The 17,025-nt window shown below is 37.3% G+C and overlaps 1 protein-coding gene across 9 annotated transcripts in view; it reads right to left on the bottom strand.

Moving 5' to 3' along the window:
• FAM184A (family with sequence similarity 184 member A) overlaps nucleotides 1–17,025 on the bottom strand; it is a 121,980-nt gene that overhangs the window by 14,487 nt on the left and 90,468 nt on the right. For all 9 annotated transcript variants that reach the window (XR_011258775.1, XR_011258774.1, XR_011258776.1 and 6 more), the window contains exons 10-13: nucleotides 8,320–8,532; nucleotides 5,882–6,035; nucleotides 1,705–1,832; nucleotides 158–342 (exon numbers count right to left, since the gene is read on the bottom strand). Coding sequence is in view for 5 of the 9 variants with exons in the window: in XM_069599128.1 (XP_069455229.1) it covers nucleotides 158–342; nucleotides 1,705–1,832; nucleotides 5,882–6,035; nucleotides 8,320–8,532 (680 nt within the window). In the remaining 4 variants the exon portion in view is untranslated. The remainder of the gene's footprint in view (nucleotides 1–157; nucleotides 343–1,704; nucleotides 1,833–5,881; nucleotides 6,036–8,319; nucleotides 8,533–17,025) is intronic.

Below are 17,025 nucleotides of genomic sequence, written 5' to 3'. Positions count from 1 at the left end.
CAGTCAAATGATAACATAGTCAACAAAGTAAAAACTGGTTTTCAGTATCTTACTGGAAGGCTATCTAGTCATGAAAATAGGCATGTATTGTTGAAAACCATTGCAACAGTATTTCAGGTAACACTGCAAATTCCTTCTGCAGTAATCAATGGCGTACCTCATCTGTTGGTTGGATTCACTTCGTATTCTGAGAATTTCTTTTCCCTTAAATTCCAATTCTTTGGTTAGGGCATTTATATTTTCATGAAGGTGCTGTACCTCCTTATCCAAGTCTGAGATGTGATGCTCTCTGTGTCTTACTTCATCTTGTAGGTCTGTTATTCTGCACATGTGCTCCTTACTCTGGAAAATAGATAGTTCTGAAAAGTTTTCTACCTATTTACTTTCTCTGTTTAAGGGGAAGAAAATGACATTCTGGAACGTCAAATGTAATAAATCTGACATTGCTTCAAAAGCAAACTGCTGAAACCAGGAAACCTCTATTCTCATATATATAAAGAAGTGTTTACATAGATTCAGCTTCAGTAATTTCAGGGCCACAGGGGACTCGAAAGACCATATAAACACATCTCCCTCATTTTACTGATTAAGAAAACAATACCAAAGAGAGGATTTGTCCAAGGATGACTTATAATCAGTGGCATAGCTGAGACTATAACACAGGGCTCTTATGTACTCAGTAAGTTATGTGGTCTTGACGTAAAATGCTGGTACCACTGACCTTTAATTTAAAAAGGACCAGCCTCTAATGAAGGCCATCCCTAAACACACACATCCTGTTGCTTAGAAGACTTCATCTGCTTCATGCTGGTCAAGCAGTTATCTTGTCTGGCAGACAAGCTCCCTTCCATCTTCCTAGAAGTCACTGCTTTTGACAAATTTTGCAGACCTAGACACTGTCAATTCCAGCAGCAGTCTAGCTGAAGAGTACATAACTACCTCTGTGGTTATAAGGTAGTTCATTCAAAGCTTTCTAGTAATGAAGAAAAATTTGAGCTGACCATTTAACATATTTGAAGAACAAAGTGAAAGTCATTAGTAATAAACTGATAAGGACTGGCCTTCATTGTACTATGCCTAGAAATCCATTTCATCCAGACATATATTCAGGATACAGACTATCTAACTAAAGATAGCACTTATGAGAAAAATCTAAAGTGTGAACAGCAGCTGTGCTAGTGATATGGAAGTACAAATTATCTTTATTCTTCCTGAGGACCTGCTACTTCTATGGCTGTGCTATTTGATATGGCTATTTATAGTCAAGTTTAAACTAACTGAAATCAATTAAATAAATTAATAAAAACTAATTAAAAAGTCAGGTCCTTGGTTACACTAGACATGTTTGGCTAGTGACTACCTTAGGACAGATATATTAAAACAACAGGTCCCTCATCATGGCAAGTTCCACTGGACACTGCTGTTTTATAGTATTCTGTTCTCACTCTTTGTATTATTCACACTTCAATGCTTCACTCAAAATGCAAATAAAATTCAAAATATTCAACTGAAAGGTCATGAAATAAACTGACCATTATACTAAAGTCAAATTACCTATTTCTATTTAAAAACAACTCTTTAATATAGACAGTAAATAATTAATAGTGAAATATTAGTTATTACAAAATAATTTTCAGAAAATTGTGAACATTTTCAAATTTGTTCACATTTAAGAAGTCATCACAGAACACAATGCTCTTTTACCTGTCTTCTGCTGATGTCTATGCTTCGCTCTAATTCCAATTTAGCAGCTGCCAATTCTTGATGATGATTATGCCTTAACAAATCAATTGCAGCTGCATGTTGCTGGTTTAGTTCAGAGCGTAAGGAAGCTGGAATCCAAGGGAAAAAGGGATTTAGCGTATTTTAAAAATATTAGTATTTTAGATGAAAATTATAAAAATTTCAAAGTGTTTACAAAGTATTATTTTCTAAAATCAGGACATATATGTTTCCATTAAAATATCATAAAACTGTGTATGCCTCTTAGACTATCATAAAGTATCCATTTAGAGGTTCATCTAGCTTTGATGAGGATAAGAAAATTGTCAGCTGCTCAAATGAATCAAGATATTTCTATATAAGCTTTCAGTTTGCAAGCAAGGTGCTAACAGAAAGGAAATTTTTAAAACTCTTCTCGCTCACTAGTAGAATATAACATATTTAGGAGGGAACTTCCCACCCAAGTAAGACTTCTTCCACAATATCCCTCAATGATGTTAAGCACTATGTGGAGTAAATGTTCCTGGTGATTTGGAAGTCATCATTTTAATCTGAATTTGAGATTATTTCATAAAATCCACACTTACCAAATGCCAGGTACTATACTAGGGGAGAATAAAATATAACCTTGTTTTTATAACTGCACAGGCTAGAGGGAAAAACATCACGTCAAGGAGTTAAGTGGGGTATCAGAGATGAACACGGGTTATAATGAGAGCAGGGGGGTGTCGAGAACCCAGATTTCCTAGTAGAGGGACACTGGGGATAGGATCACAAAGGAATTATCACAGTAACACAGGCTAACACATGCAAAAGCAGAAAGAACCTGGTCTATCAGACAAACTATAAAAAGTTTGGTGTGGCAAGCGCCCACAGAGCAGCAGTCATATTGGAAAGACAATGGAGCACAGTTCTGAGAAAGCTTTTTGATACAAACGCTTTCCATTGCATGTTTTGATTCACAGTCCTCAAACTGAGATATTTGAAAATGTGTCGACCTACACCATCTTCTGAAACATGAATTTGACCTGAAGATTTCTGGAAAAGTCACTGTTTTTATATTAATACTGAAGATATGAGTAAAATACAAATTACAAATTTCAAAGCTAAAACATGAGATTTCAAAAAAATGCTACGCTTCTTAGAGAACAAATTTATGGTTACCAGGGGGAGGGATAGTTAGGGAGTTTGCGATGGACATGTACACACTGCTATATTTAAAATGAATAACAAACAACCCTACTGTATAGCACAGGAAACTCTGCTCAATATTATGTGGCAGCCTGGATGGGAGAGGAGTTTGGGGGAGAACGGATACTTGTATATGTATGGCTGAATCCCTCTGTTCTCCACTTGAAACTATCACAATATTTTTAATTGGCTATACCCCAATATAAAATAAAAAGTTTGTTTAAAAAAAAAATGCTGTGCTTGTAGCAAGTCAATTTAGGCTCCTCCCAAGAGCCTCATAAGTTGTTTCTCCTGGTGCTGGGCTGCTTCAGAACTTAAGGAAGGACACAAGACGTCACTGAAGGATTAAAGTCACATGCTAAACTTGAGTTTAGCAAAAATTAACCCAACTGGAGTCTGGAGAATGGACTGCAGAAGAGGGATCAGCAAGAAGGCTGTGGCAATAATTCAGGTGAGAAATGGTACACCCATGAATCAAGTGTGGCAGAGGGATGAAAGAAGAGGAAACAGATACAGAGAATATTTAAGAGGAGGAACTAACAGGATGTGGAAGCAAAAGAAAAAAAGTTGAAGGCACCTTCTAGATTCATAGTTTCAGCAACTTAGTAAACCATAAATTCAAGTGGAAACTTTAGAAATGGAAACATATTTTAGAAGTGAAGGAGACAGTGTGCTAATATTTTAAAACACAGAGTGTGAGTTAGAATATCTAACAGTCTAAAAAGCTATAAAAAGTATAAATCTAATTCACAAGGTAAGTAGTTTGGTCTAGAAATACATATTTGGAGTCACAGCACAATAGATGGTCACTGAAGCCACAGATGGGTGTAAAAACAGAAATAATCAAATTGGGAAAGAAGACACACAAATGGTAAATGAGCATGTGGAAAAATCCTCAATACCATTAGCCATTAGGGAAATGCAAAGTAAAATTCACAATGAGATATCACTACACTCCTACCAGAATGGCTAAAATACAAAATGACACATCACATGCTGGTGAGGATGTGAAGAAACTCGGTCACTCACAGCTTGCTGGTGGGGATGTTTAACAAACTGAACATATGATTATCATATGACCAACTCCTGCCTAAATTTGCACAAAACAAATGGATGTCCTTCAGTGGCTGAAGACAACAAATATGAGAGGTCGATACCATGGGGACAACTACTGATACATATAACAACCTGAATGAACCTGCAGAGAATTATGCTGAGTGGAAAAAAGCCAATATCAAAAGGTTATATATCGTACAATTCCATTCACAACGTTCTTAAAATGACATTAAAGAAATGGAGAAGAGATGAATGGTTGCCAGAAATTAAAGATGGGGAGGGAGTAAGTGCATGTGGCTATATACAGGCAGCAGGGATCGAATAGTGATGGGAATGTACTGTGTCTTCTGTGTCTGCATCAATGTCAACATCCTGGCTGTGACATGTACTTTAGTTTTGAAAATGTTACCTGTGGGGCAAACTGGGTAAAGCATTCAGAGGATCTCTCCATACTATTTCTTATGAAAGTAAAGTGTTAGTCGCTCAGTTGTGTCCGACTCTTTGAAACCCAATGGACTACAGCACACCAGGCTCCTCTGTCCCTGGGATTCTCCAGGCAGGAATACCGGAGCGGGTTGCCATTTCCTTCTCGAGGGTATCTTCCCAACCCAGGGGTCAAACCCAGGTCTCCTGCCCTGCAGGTAGATTCTTTACCATCTCAGACATCGGGGAAGCCCACACGTGACTATATAGCCTCATGTGAATCATCTCAAAATAAAAGGTTTGTGTGCATGCTAAGATACTTCCATTGTGTTTGACCCTTTGCAACCCTATGGACTGTAGCCTGCCAGGCTCCTCTGCCCATGGGATTCTCCAGGCAAGAATACTGGAGTGGGTTGTCATGCTCTTCTCCAGGAGATCTTCCTGACCCAGGGATCAAACCTGTGGCTCCCACGGCTCCTGCTTTGCAGGCAGAGTCTTTACCACCGAGCCACTGGGGATGCCCACGTGTGATTCTACAATTATCTCAAGATAAAAAGTTTAAGAAATCACAAGAAGTCCTTTTGTCAATACAGACATGTTTAAATCATGTTCCAGTGGACAAGGGTTCCAACACTTGGCCCATCTTTACCTCTCCTCAGGAAGAGGAGAGAGCTGTAATGACCTGGCCGAGAACTCCCAGCAATAGTAGAGATGATGAAAGGGGTCAACTGGTTTTCCATTTGAGGCCCCAAATATTCACAACTTTGGTCTTCTTTTTTCTCAATTCTTACTTTGAAAAGAATGTTTCAATGAAGCATGACAAAGACACGAAAAACGTTAGGAGAATTTGGAAGAAAAAAAAAAAAGGAAAATAAAATGACAGGAATAAAAAGTTATTGAATGACATTAAAAACAAACAAAAAACCCTTTAAATGCATTTCAGTTTTTTCCAAACTCAATTATCTTCTATAGAAAAGGTAATGATTTCAACACCTCAAAGATAAAAATCCTATTTAATATAACCTCTGTAAATACCCATACAAAAAGTCAGACCGAAACATGACTTTTCCCATCGAAACAAAATCCTGAAGTCGGGAGAAAAAAAAAACCAATATGATGATACAGCCTAAAGACATGTGGTCCATGCTTATCTATTCCTTTCGGGCACTTGATAGTGGGGAAGTACGATGTCGCGGACTAACTCCAGTTAGTCCCGTAACGACAAACGGAAGCACCTCTGTGTGTCGCTTACACAGCCGAAGTACAGACAACGTTGAGGGAACCCCACTTTACCATTTGTGTTCTATCCATTCTACTCCGCCAACACTTGCTCCTTCATCCAGTAACTTCAAATAACATACGAATAACACTCAGATGGTCATTTTGAGGTTTCAAAAATTAAGAGTACAGTTTTGTAATTTCTTATTGAATTTCAAGTTAGAAGGATGCAAAAAATAAATATGATAGGATTATAATCATTTCAAAATACCAAGCATAGCCTTTCCTTCATCTTCCAATTCAAACCTAAGTGTCTGAAGTTCCTGCTCCATTTCTATCCTGAAGCCCTCCATTGATTCTCTGTGTGCGTCTTTTAATGACTGAAGCTCTGCAGAATGCTTCTGTTGTAAATGACTTTCAAGAGCCTAGAATGAGAGAAACATACTCAAATTACTATGCTAGACTACAGGAAGGGAAATACAAACAAAACAGAAAAAATACTAAAACTTATTATTTAAAGAAAACAGCTCTCTAACTCATTTCAAGAAAACTAGATACAAGATCATCACTAGACAATAAACTAGTAGGTTCACTTCAGGAGCATAATCATCATGATTCAGAGTCAGTATATAGTGTTTGTATTGAGATACAGACCCCTTACCTAGGGCAGTTTCCAAATAAAGCTATTTTCTTAAACTGCTAAGGAGATGTAAACCACCAAAAATTAACAAATAATTCTTCTCTGTGCACAGATTTAGACTCAGCAAAGAGGTGGAGGAGGGCAGATCAGGAAAGATCTCCTGATTAGGAAAAGAGAGGAGGGCTTTCACAACTTCAACCTTAAAAAGTGTAGCTTTTTCCTACAGTCATCCTTTCTTTGCTCCTGCATTTGTGAACAGAAGCAAAAGCTCTGAGAGGATGTAGATGGAAAAACTGAACTGAAGACTTTCATATTGTTAGTTTTAAAAGCCTAGCCAGAGGAACAGACTACATACATGTAGCCAAGACGAGGAGAAAATATATGGCCACAAGAGTGTGAAAACAAAGCTCAGGGTACTTCAAGTGTAGAGAATGGACTGTGCCAGGAAGGGTTTTTCTTACTGTAATCTATAAAAGTTTCTGAGAAAGCGATCACATTGTAAGTAGGGCTGTGTTTCTTCAATCACTACTCTAAAATGCTTTTAAAAATTATTATTTGCCTACTTATATTCTTTCTGAAACATAAAGTATAGGTTCCTTTGAATATAGGTAAAATAAAGGACTATGAGTACAGACAACTTGACTTAGGGTTAGCTTGGCTACCTAATGACAGACAATAAAACTGCCGGTTCTGATTTCTTCTGAAAAATGATTATAGTTCTGAAAAGGCTGTATGTATAAAATTAAAGTATGATATGTAAGTTTATGTCTTATCATAATTGACAAACGGAATCCAATGAATAGAGTATTTAGCAATGCTAAGGTTGAATTATTAACCAAAGGAACTCCCTTGATTTTTTTGGACAACATCAATAGACTAAACTTACTGTACAGGCAAATTAGTTGTTTTTAAGAGTATGACACTTTTGTTTTAACAATTTTTAAATAATATACCATTTCTTAAAGTAGTATCTATACCCAAATAAAGGATTAAAATGTGTATATGTAGTAACAGTATGGATGGTAAATATTATTAGTAGTAACTTTTTCTATCACATCTTTATCTAATTATCCTTAAGGTCCTTGAAAGAAATTGAGAAATACAGTGTTAAGAAATGAACTACACTAAAATTAATCACACTAAGGCTATGTCCAACTAACATTTTAACACAGAACTAAATAATGGATATGGGAAGATTCTGGCATATAATAAAACCAATAATGTATCTTTTCTGAGTGATCACCATACAGTGATACAAACAGTATACAGGAATTATACTATTTTTAAATGTCTACGATTTCATTTCATTGTGAGTTCTGTACATAAGAAAAAGCATGAGGGGAAAAAATGGAGATTAAAACTTTAAAAGCTTTGGGCCCATGTCTCTTTTGAAGATCTAGACTAAAAAAAATTAAAAATTGGATGAAAGACTAAGTTCAAGACCAGTATTAAGAGATTACAGTGATGATAATAATGACTAAATTTATGTAATCACTGCTAACACATGACAAACCAGAGCACTAGTCTCATCATGACCTTGGCCTTATCACGGGAAAGAGAAATAACATATGTCTGCTACAGTGTACAATTAAAGTGAAACTGAAAGTCACTTAGTCGTGTCTCACTCTTTGCAACCCCATGCACTATACAGTCCACGGAATTCTCCAGGCCAGGATACTGGAGTGGGTAGCCTTTCCCTTCTCCAGGGGATCTTCCCAACCCAGGGACTGAACCTAGGTCTCCCACATTGCAGGTGGATTCTTTACCAGCTGAGCCACAAGGGAAGCCCAAGAATACTGGAGCGGGTAGCCTATCCCTTCTCCAGCGGATCTTCCTGACCCAGGAATTGAACCGGGGTCGCCTGAATTGCAGGCAGATTCTTTACCAACTGAGCTATCAGGGAAGCCCTACAGTGTACAATTAGTACATGTGTTTCATCACTGTGACCCCTAAAAGAACTCATAGCCTAGAGAACACACTAAAATAAAGCAATACATAATTTTTTGGAGCAAAAAGTGAATTCTTTAGAATCTTGGGTTACATCTGAACGTATGTCACCTAAAACTTACTCTTTGTTCCTTGTCCTTTTCTTCTTCCATGGTCTGAAATGCAAGGACGTGTGCTTCTTTTAAAGACTTATGTCTCTGTTGATGTTGCTCCTCTAATTCTTCGAGCTCCTGTGTAAGTCGCTGTCGCTCCTGTGTAAACTGGGCTTGCAGTTGCTGCAGAGAGGTCTGAGACTGGGAAAGCTGCATCTCCAGATTCTGTTTCAGGAGGGAAATCTGCGCCACAGGAGGGTACACAAAGAGGAATAAATACAAGGCCTATTTTACACAGTGCCTATTTAAGGGGAAAAGGCATTTTAAAGATATTAACAACTGCAAAATCACTGCCTTCAAGTGCCCACTTAAAATGTTTAATAATATATCCTGGCGAGCTGATCTGTAGGTATTACCGCTTTCATTCTGTTTTCAGTGCACGGGCGCTCAGTCGCCTCAGTCGTGTCCAACTCTGCAACTAACGGACTGTAGCCCATCAGGCTCCTCTGTCCATGGTACCCTCCAGGCAAGAATACTGGAGTGGGATGCCGTGCCCCCATCCAGGGGATCTTCCAGACCCAGGGATCGAACCCGCATTTTCTCTGACTCAAGCACTGCAGGCAGATTCTCCACTGTTGAGCCACAGGACTGTTTAAGGCTGTGGGCTCTGAGTTAAAATCTTAGCTCTGCCACTTGCTTCGGTCAACACCTCACCAGGCCATGTGACAGAAAAGAGCATTTCTACACACTGTTTACTCAGAATAGTTCTGCCACGTACAAAGATTAACTGCTCAATGAAAGCCAGCTAAAATTATTTGAGGATTAAAGAAGTACTCTTTAAACAGTTTATCAATTTAGAATTCTTGTGTAAAAAACATTTTTATTTTTGAATTTTGATTTAATTCAAAAGGATTTGCAAAACTTCAAGCTTTTTAAAAATCACAAACCTCTCTCAGTCTTCTGGTTACAGCCTTGTAATAATGACAGGTACTTTTCTTTCACTGTGGAGAACTTATTTGTTCCTCCTATTGAAAACATCACCCTTAATACATCTGCACCGCCTCTGCATGCTTTAAAATACTTAAGACCTTTATTAACCAACAGAAGCACAAAATATGTATAAGCATCTGTATATGTGTGTGTGTTCACATATACATTTGTTGAAACCATTTTATTTGATCTGTTTCTCTAAACTAGGCAACTCAGTCGTACTCTACAAGTCTGAGGCTAACGGGAGCTTAAGGAAACCAGATAAAAAGTTGTCAAATGTGTCCTATTACATAATAGGATGCTGTGTTTATATGTAGATAAAACTGTTTCTGTGGCCACAAAAGCTAATGGAAAGAAAAGACTTTAAAGTGACTTTCTGTAAATGAGAAAATACTTTCTTTTGGTTGATGGAAGGTAGACATGGGCTGCCTCACATGTCTCACCATGAAGGTACGTGGGAAAGAAAATGATAGGCTGAAGAATCACCACCAATGCAAACTGAGAAAAAAAAATAAGAAAGAATGAAATGGAAGACAGGAGAGGGCAGAGGCCAGCAGCAGGAAACAGGCACAGACTACACCGAGCTTCGGGCAAGCGACAGCTGTCTGCAAGGGTCTGGCACAAGGGCAAGGTTACACACCAGGATCAGTAGAAAAGCTTAGCACATGCCTTTGTGGAGAGGGTCAAGTACTGATCAGAAATGATGCTACTGACACATGTTCAATCTGTTTTAACGTATTTCCAAAGAAGTGACTTTACCTATTGAAAGTTACATGAATTCTATTCACTAATTTCCAAATAAGCCTAAGATTTCAGAGGTTATTCCCATGTTTAGAGTCATGGTGAACTGTAACACTCTGACCCCAGGCAACGCAACTCTATACACCTCTACGTGGCAGTAGCACTGACGATTTACAACTCAAATAAACCTGCGAATGTAAAAACTGCAGGAGAAAGGCATAGCAACAGCTAAGCCTTCCTTGTGTGAGCTGGAGGGCCAAAACAAACATGTCATGTGATTTCTCACCATTTTGTGCAAAGAAAATCAGGATGAAATGAATATTAAAGACAACCTCCAAAGAAAAAAGAATCAAAAAAGGGTAAAAAGGCAATAAAATGTGTGTTTGTGAACCCCAATGTGTAAAGTTGTAGAGTTAGCTGGTTCTTGAAATAGACAAGGCTCCTACCCACTCTCTTCCCAAGTTCAACCCTAGTCCCAGACCCAGAATAGGGACCCATGTGACTGCCTTGTCCCTGGTGACAACTTACTAGAACATATATGAGAACATTAGGGAAAGACTACGTTACATAAAGAATAATGACTGATCCTATCAAAGCTATTATTGGGGGCCAAGTGAGGACGAATTTACCCAGTGAACAAGCTGCTCACCAAGCCATCTGCCCTGGCATGCATCCAAGTCCACTCAAAGAAAAGTGGCACAGCGTGCTGATTTGTACACAGGCACCACGTGGGCTAGTGGTGGCCCTGGGTCCTGTCCTCCAATCAGGGTGCACTTAGGTTAGTAAGAAGCCAGTCAGTTCACAGCAGTGTGCTTTTTTCCCTGAACTATCTATTTCAAAAGGTCACTGCATCAAAAAGAGCTCCCATATGTTAATTTGACTATAATTTGACTCACACTTGAACCAAATAAGGATGAAATTTATAAAGTACATTTAAAATTAATTAATACCACAGTTTTGTAACAGTTATACATTTAAAATCTAAGCACACTTTTTAAACCTCTCCAGCTTAAATACTTTAAATCATAATATACTTTACCTTGAAAGAACTCCAAAGTAATATTTTAATTTTAGGGTATATGAGTAATCTTTATATTGAAGCAAATATAAAGTATATGCAAACAGACATTATCATGCAATTTAGTCCTCAAGTATACTTGGTTTAGACACTTTATATTCTTAATTTTGAAAGCATATGAAAATAATATTAAGGCTATCTAAAAATCTTTGGAGTCATGCTCAAAACAGTAACATTATTTGTAAGCAGGAAGCCTTTATCATGCAATGCAGCATCAAAACTTATTCTGCTCTTTTAAAAATTAAATTAGTAGATGGCATTAAATTGTCAGCCTTTATTCAGCATGAAAATTACAAGGCACTTTAAAGACAGAAATAATGGGCAAAGCAATGTAAAATGAGCTCTTTTATAGCTATAACTTAAACAGCAGCAGAGTTTAGTACACTTTATGGAAATACATATTAATATAAAACTTCATTAATTTAAAATAAAACAAAGATAGACCCTTTGCATTAAATAGTCTGGGTAACTTAGATCAATGCTTTCATTACAGTACTACAGAAAGGTATTTGTTGAATAAATGAGAAGCAGTACTAGTTGCTTCAAATTATTTTCAAATTATGAAGTATATGGTATAAGTTTCTACACATTTGTTGTAATTTTAAATCTTAAAGCTTATTTTGCTGATTTTAAATGAACCGAAGAGAATATTGTAGAAAAGATTTTCATCCTAATTAAAAAATTCTCACCACAGCAGTTTATATATGAATTAAATAATATATTCTACTAATCAAATAATATATTCTCCTAATCAATATTCTACTAATATTCTACTAATCTACTACTACTACCAGACACTTTGCAAATAATTTTAAAAGCCAAACTTCACTGACAGTAATTGCTACCTTCTGATCTCTGCCACTTAAAATACTACCTTTTTGAAAATAAGGCTGTACAAATTTCAAAAAGACAAAATTAAAGACATATAGATACATTTTTTTGAATACGGGAAAGCTTTACCTCCTTCCAACAGGGCGGTTTCACAAAGATTCTGCACCTCTGCAATGGTGTTTGTGGAAATCCCTCAAAACAGAAACTGAAATATCAAATCTGCGGTACTGGACACGATAGGATGTCAACACGAGATATGCCATTCACTATGTACGTCCTACTTACAACCTTTGGTTTCTTATGCACTCTAGTTTTCTTTACCCCTAACAAAAATCTTACTACAGAAATGAAAGTGAAGTGAAGTGAAGTCGCTCAGTCATGTCCGACTCTGCGACCCCATGGACGGTAGCCGACCAGGCTCCGCGGTCCATGGGATTTTCCAGGCAAGAATACTGGAGTGGGCTGCCATTTCCTTCTCCAAACAATACAGAAAATAAACAAATAGCTTATCCTCAGAACAAAGAATATCCTGAGATAGCAAATGTAATCTGTGGTTCTCAAACCTGGCTATATATCAGAATCATCTCTGCAGATTTTAATAAATGTACTTGCCCAGCCACTGACCCTTGGCTATTCTGATTAAAATAGGTCTGGAATTGAGCCCAGACCATCTAACATAATTTCTAACTACCAAAGTAATGTGTTTGTTGTGAAAAAAATTCCTTTAATAAAGGAGTTTTTAGGGAAAGTATCCTTCTTTCCCTTTCCTCATCAAATCCCAATCCCTAAGGGTAATCAGTTATAACATTTTGATATCTCCCAAGACTCTTTTTTTTTTTTTTTTGCATTTGTATGTGTCTCTATTTATTTATAAATGACAAATAACAGTCTGGAAGATTGTGCACCAAATTGTTAACTGTTTTATTTTAGGCATGTGTCTCCCAAAACTCTTACGACTTATCTCTCTCTTAATTTCCTGTTTTGTTTTCTTTTGCTTTTTTTAAAAACTATGTTATATGTAAACAGGTGGACGGATGACTTTCACCACGTAGAGTGTACATCTGGCATGATATGACAAAAATTACTTGGGGGCCCCAGAGCACACCTCAAGAGACCAGAGCTTAATGTCCAAAGTAGTTGAAACAGAGACCCATGAGGCTGCTGCTGGAACAAACATCCCTTATGTCTTAAACAGAGAAACAAACATCAACTTCCTTCATGAAACAATGAGGGTGTCAAGATCCTTAGGTGTTGCTATAGCTTTTCAAACAATCAACAATATGTAGCTCCCTTCATGCTGAGTGTACTCATGGATTTACTTAATGATGGTTAATGATTTCTCCACTAGGGAGGCCAAAAAATTTGGTTTTAGAGGTTTGTTTTTCCTTGCATGGGGGCATTTACAATGACTACAGATAATGCAAATGGCAGGCACCATTTCCTCCTTCCCAAATGCCCATCTCCCCCTTTTTCTTTCTTCACGAGTGGAAGTCTTGAGTTTGCTCAGGAACTGAATGAAAAATCCTGATCTTCAAGAAGGCAGGCCCCCTCTCCCAGCACCACGGAGTGAATTATGACTGGGATAAGAAAGCCACAGTAACCTAACTCTAAGGTTGTATCATCCCGTCTTAGTTAATAAGCTAAAAGGAAGTATGTGGAGAATTTGGAGGAGGGGGAGAGATTTCATTTCCCGATTAAAAACTGCTTAGCGGAGAGTCTCCTGTGTTAGCATAGTTGCTCGAGAACACGAAAGGGGAGCTGTAGCAGCCACGCTGCAACTATGACATGACCAGCTTGACGTCCCAAGGCCAACATACTGAACATGGCAAAGCAGAGGTACACAGAGTACCTAGGTACCTCGTTAAGTATCCTGACAGCATGAGCCACTGTTAACTGGGTGTTCTGCTGCTTAAAGCCAAATTTATCCCAGTACACATCATTCAAAGTATAAAAACACTATAATTACTTTAATCCTTCCTGATGGAAATTCAGATCATCTCACCTGATTTTGCTATTACAAACGCTGTACCAAAACACCCTAAAATAAATGATCTAAACACATACTCATTGAGTCTATCAGAAGGCTGAATCTCTCTCTCGTTCTGAAGTTTCTCAGATGACTTTAACGCAGTCATAGTTGAGAACCACTGCTCTGGAGTTCATAAAACTCAGACTCTGGCCGCTTCTTTAATGAGCATCTTAAGGCAATGACCAGAGAGGTCTTTGAAGCCCTGGTCTTTTACTTGTCCTCTGCTCTCAGTTCATTTCATGAGATCAAGGAGGAAATCCAACTATCTTCTTCAAGTAATATTACCTACGGCCTTTTCTCCTATGCTACTGCTAAGTCACTTCAGTCGTGTCCGACTCTGTGCGACCCCATGGACTGCAGCCCACCAGGCTCCCTGTCCCTGGGATTCTCCAGGCAAGAACACTGGAGTGGGTTGCCATTTCCTTCTCCAATGTGTGAAAGTGAAAAGTGAAAGGGAAGTCACTCAGTCGTGTCTGACTCTAAGCAACTCCATGGACTGCAGCCCACCAGGCTCCTCCATCCATGGGATTTTCCCTGGTGAACAATTTATCTAGTGATTCTGTGTGTTTTTGAAAAAGGCTGTCCTATAAATTATGATTTTTTAAAAATGACTTGCTTTCCAGGGTAGAGGCTTCGTTTAAGAGGGTTCATTCATTTTTTGTGAAAACAAGAAAAATAAGTAAGAAAAAGCAATTGAAAAATAGGATGTTTAAGTACAATTTCATTTTTCAATAAATTACAGGTATGGAGTTGTGGAATTGTGTTGAGCCAGAATACTTGTTAATTTTGACAAGAAAGGTCAACATAAATTATTAGAAAGTCTAAACTACATGATATTAATATTCAGTTCAATACTTTCAAATACATAAGTGAAGGAAGGAAGTGAAGTCGCTCAGTCGTGTCTGACTCTTTGTGACCCCATGGACTGTAGCCTACCAGGCTCCATCCATGAGATTTTCCAGGCAAGAATACTAGAGTGGGTTGCCATTTCCTTCTCCAGAGGATCTTCCCAACCCAGGGATCGAACCGGGGTCTCCCACATTGCAGGCAGACGCTTTACCGTCTGAGCCACCAGGGAAGCCCTCAAATATATAAGGCAACATTAAAAACCTCTACATAGGCCTAGTAGAGGACAGTAGAATAATTTATTACTATGTCAACAACTTATATAAATGCTCATGTAAAATGTTTGAAACTGTTTGAATATTTTAATTCTTTCTATTGTTTTCCTTTTTAATCTCTAATTTGCTATTTTTGAAGGGCCTGGCTAAGAAAAGTCATCTTAAGCTTCTGAAATTATGACCATTCAGGAAAATACTGAATCATCCATAATTTTCTGGTATTTTCTAAGAAGACCTGTAAGCTGAGTTTATTGATTGAGAACCACAGTAATGCCTACTTAATGCCCTTACAATATTCTTAGAATATTTCCAGTCATCCTCTCCTTTTTAGTTGAAAAAAATTACCACGTTTTTATAAAGAACAGAGGCATCAACGATTACTTGTTCTCTTAGAACAAGACAGCATATAGCGGGAAACTTCTTGCATGGAAGGCTGGCTAAACAGTGTGTGGAGGAGGTGGGTAGCTCTCAGTCGGGTGAATGATACTGACAAGGTCACATCTGGTTTGGGAGATGTCTGAGTGAATAGCTCGTCCTCAGTGACTATGATGTTACAAAACAGAACTAATTAATGAGGATTTCACTTTTGTAGGAGATGAATCAAGGCATTCTCATCCAATTACTAATAGATTTAAATTAAATTGTTTTTATTTTAATGAACACCTTTTCATTTATAACTGTTTAGGGGAAAGTGACTGTGTTGTCACAAGTATTTTGAAGTACAACTCAAATAATTTTTGACAATAATCAATCATATCTTATTTGGGGTTCTTATTTCTATCCCAATTAGCATTCATGTCAGAAAGTCTGGATTGATAGAGCAAGCATGCCCAAATTCTTACTATGCTCTATGTGACTATTAAAAAAAAATTCTGAATGTAGCCTTGGTTTGCCAACATTGAGTACCACTTTAAAATACATTAAAGATAATGGCATTAAATGTATTCATGCATTTCTAATTTTCATATAGACAGTAGAGTTGAACATAAAGAACAGTTAAAAATTTTCTTGCACAGTGGAGAGAAATTAAGGAGGTAGGAAGACACAGTTTTGAAATATAAAAATTTCGTAGGACCACTCTAGACTCAAGATTTGATTCCTCTAGGTCAGAAACTGGCACACTAGAGTCTGTCTCTATTGCCCATGGGCACTTCCATACAACAACAGAGGCCAGTAGGTGTCACAGACACTGCATGACCCACAAAACTAGAAATATTTATTGTCTGGTCTTTTGCAGAAAAAGCTTGCTGATCTCTGCCCTAGGATATCAAGAAAAATATTCGAAGATGTTTACCTCTTTGCTAACTTATTTTAAAGAACAAGTTGGGTATGGATTCGATGTGAAAATAAATCTCATTTTTCTCTTCATATGTAAAAAAAAAATTTTAATTATTGTTTAAACGGAATATTACTTTGAAGCTTAATATCTGCATTTTTGAGCGTGCATAAGTAAAAGAATAGCACTGCCAATTGCCAATTCTTTGGAAAGGGATTTACTCCATTTTGCTTTAAATCTTTTAATAATTGTAACATTAAAATGTAAAATATATTCTGAATCTAAGAACCTGCACAACTATCTGATACTCTTAAGAAGTCAACTGATACTATGCTTTTAAAGAACAAACTACTTTAACAAAAGAAGAAATACATTTACATTTATTTCCATTTTTATTAGATTCAACAAGTTGATAGTTTTTCAAAATATTACTATATCTATCAATGCAAATATTAAAATAATGAATTTTATAGCTGAGAAGTAAAATCTTGCTTGGCTTTAAAATAAAATGATGCTTATCAATACAGTGTGACTGATGTGTGCACACACACAAACGAAAGGCTGAAAGTTAGAAGCTTTGCTACCCATATACAATATATCTTACCGAGGCCAAAAAGTGTATTTCTTAATATCACAAATTAAAGCTTTCAAGCGGTGATGATATTGGTGC

The sequence above is a fragment of the Ovis canadensis genome, chromosome 8 (genome assembly GCF_042477335.2).
Source record: "Ovis canadensis isolate MfBH-ARS-UI-01 breed Bighorn chromosome 8, ARS-UI_OviCan_v2, whole genome shotgun sequence".
NCBI lineage: Eukaryota > Metazoa > Chordata > Mammalia > Artiodactyla > Bovidae > Ovis > Ovis canadensis.
The sequence above is the reverse complement of the archived record's forward strand: the minus strand, read 5'-3'. Positions and strand labels throughout refer to the sequence as shown.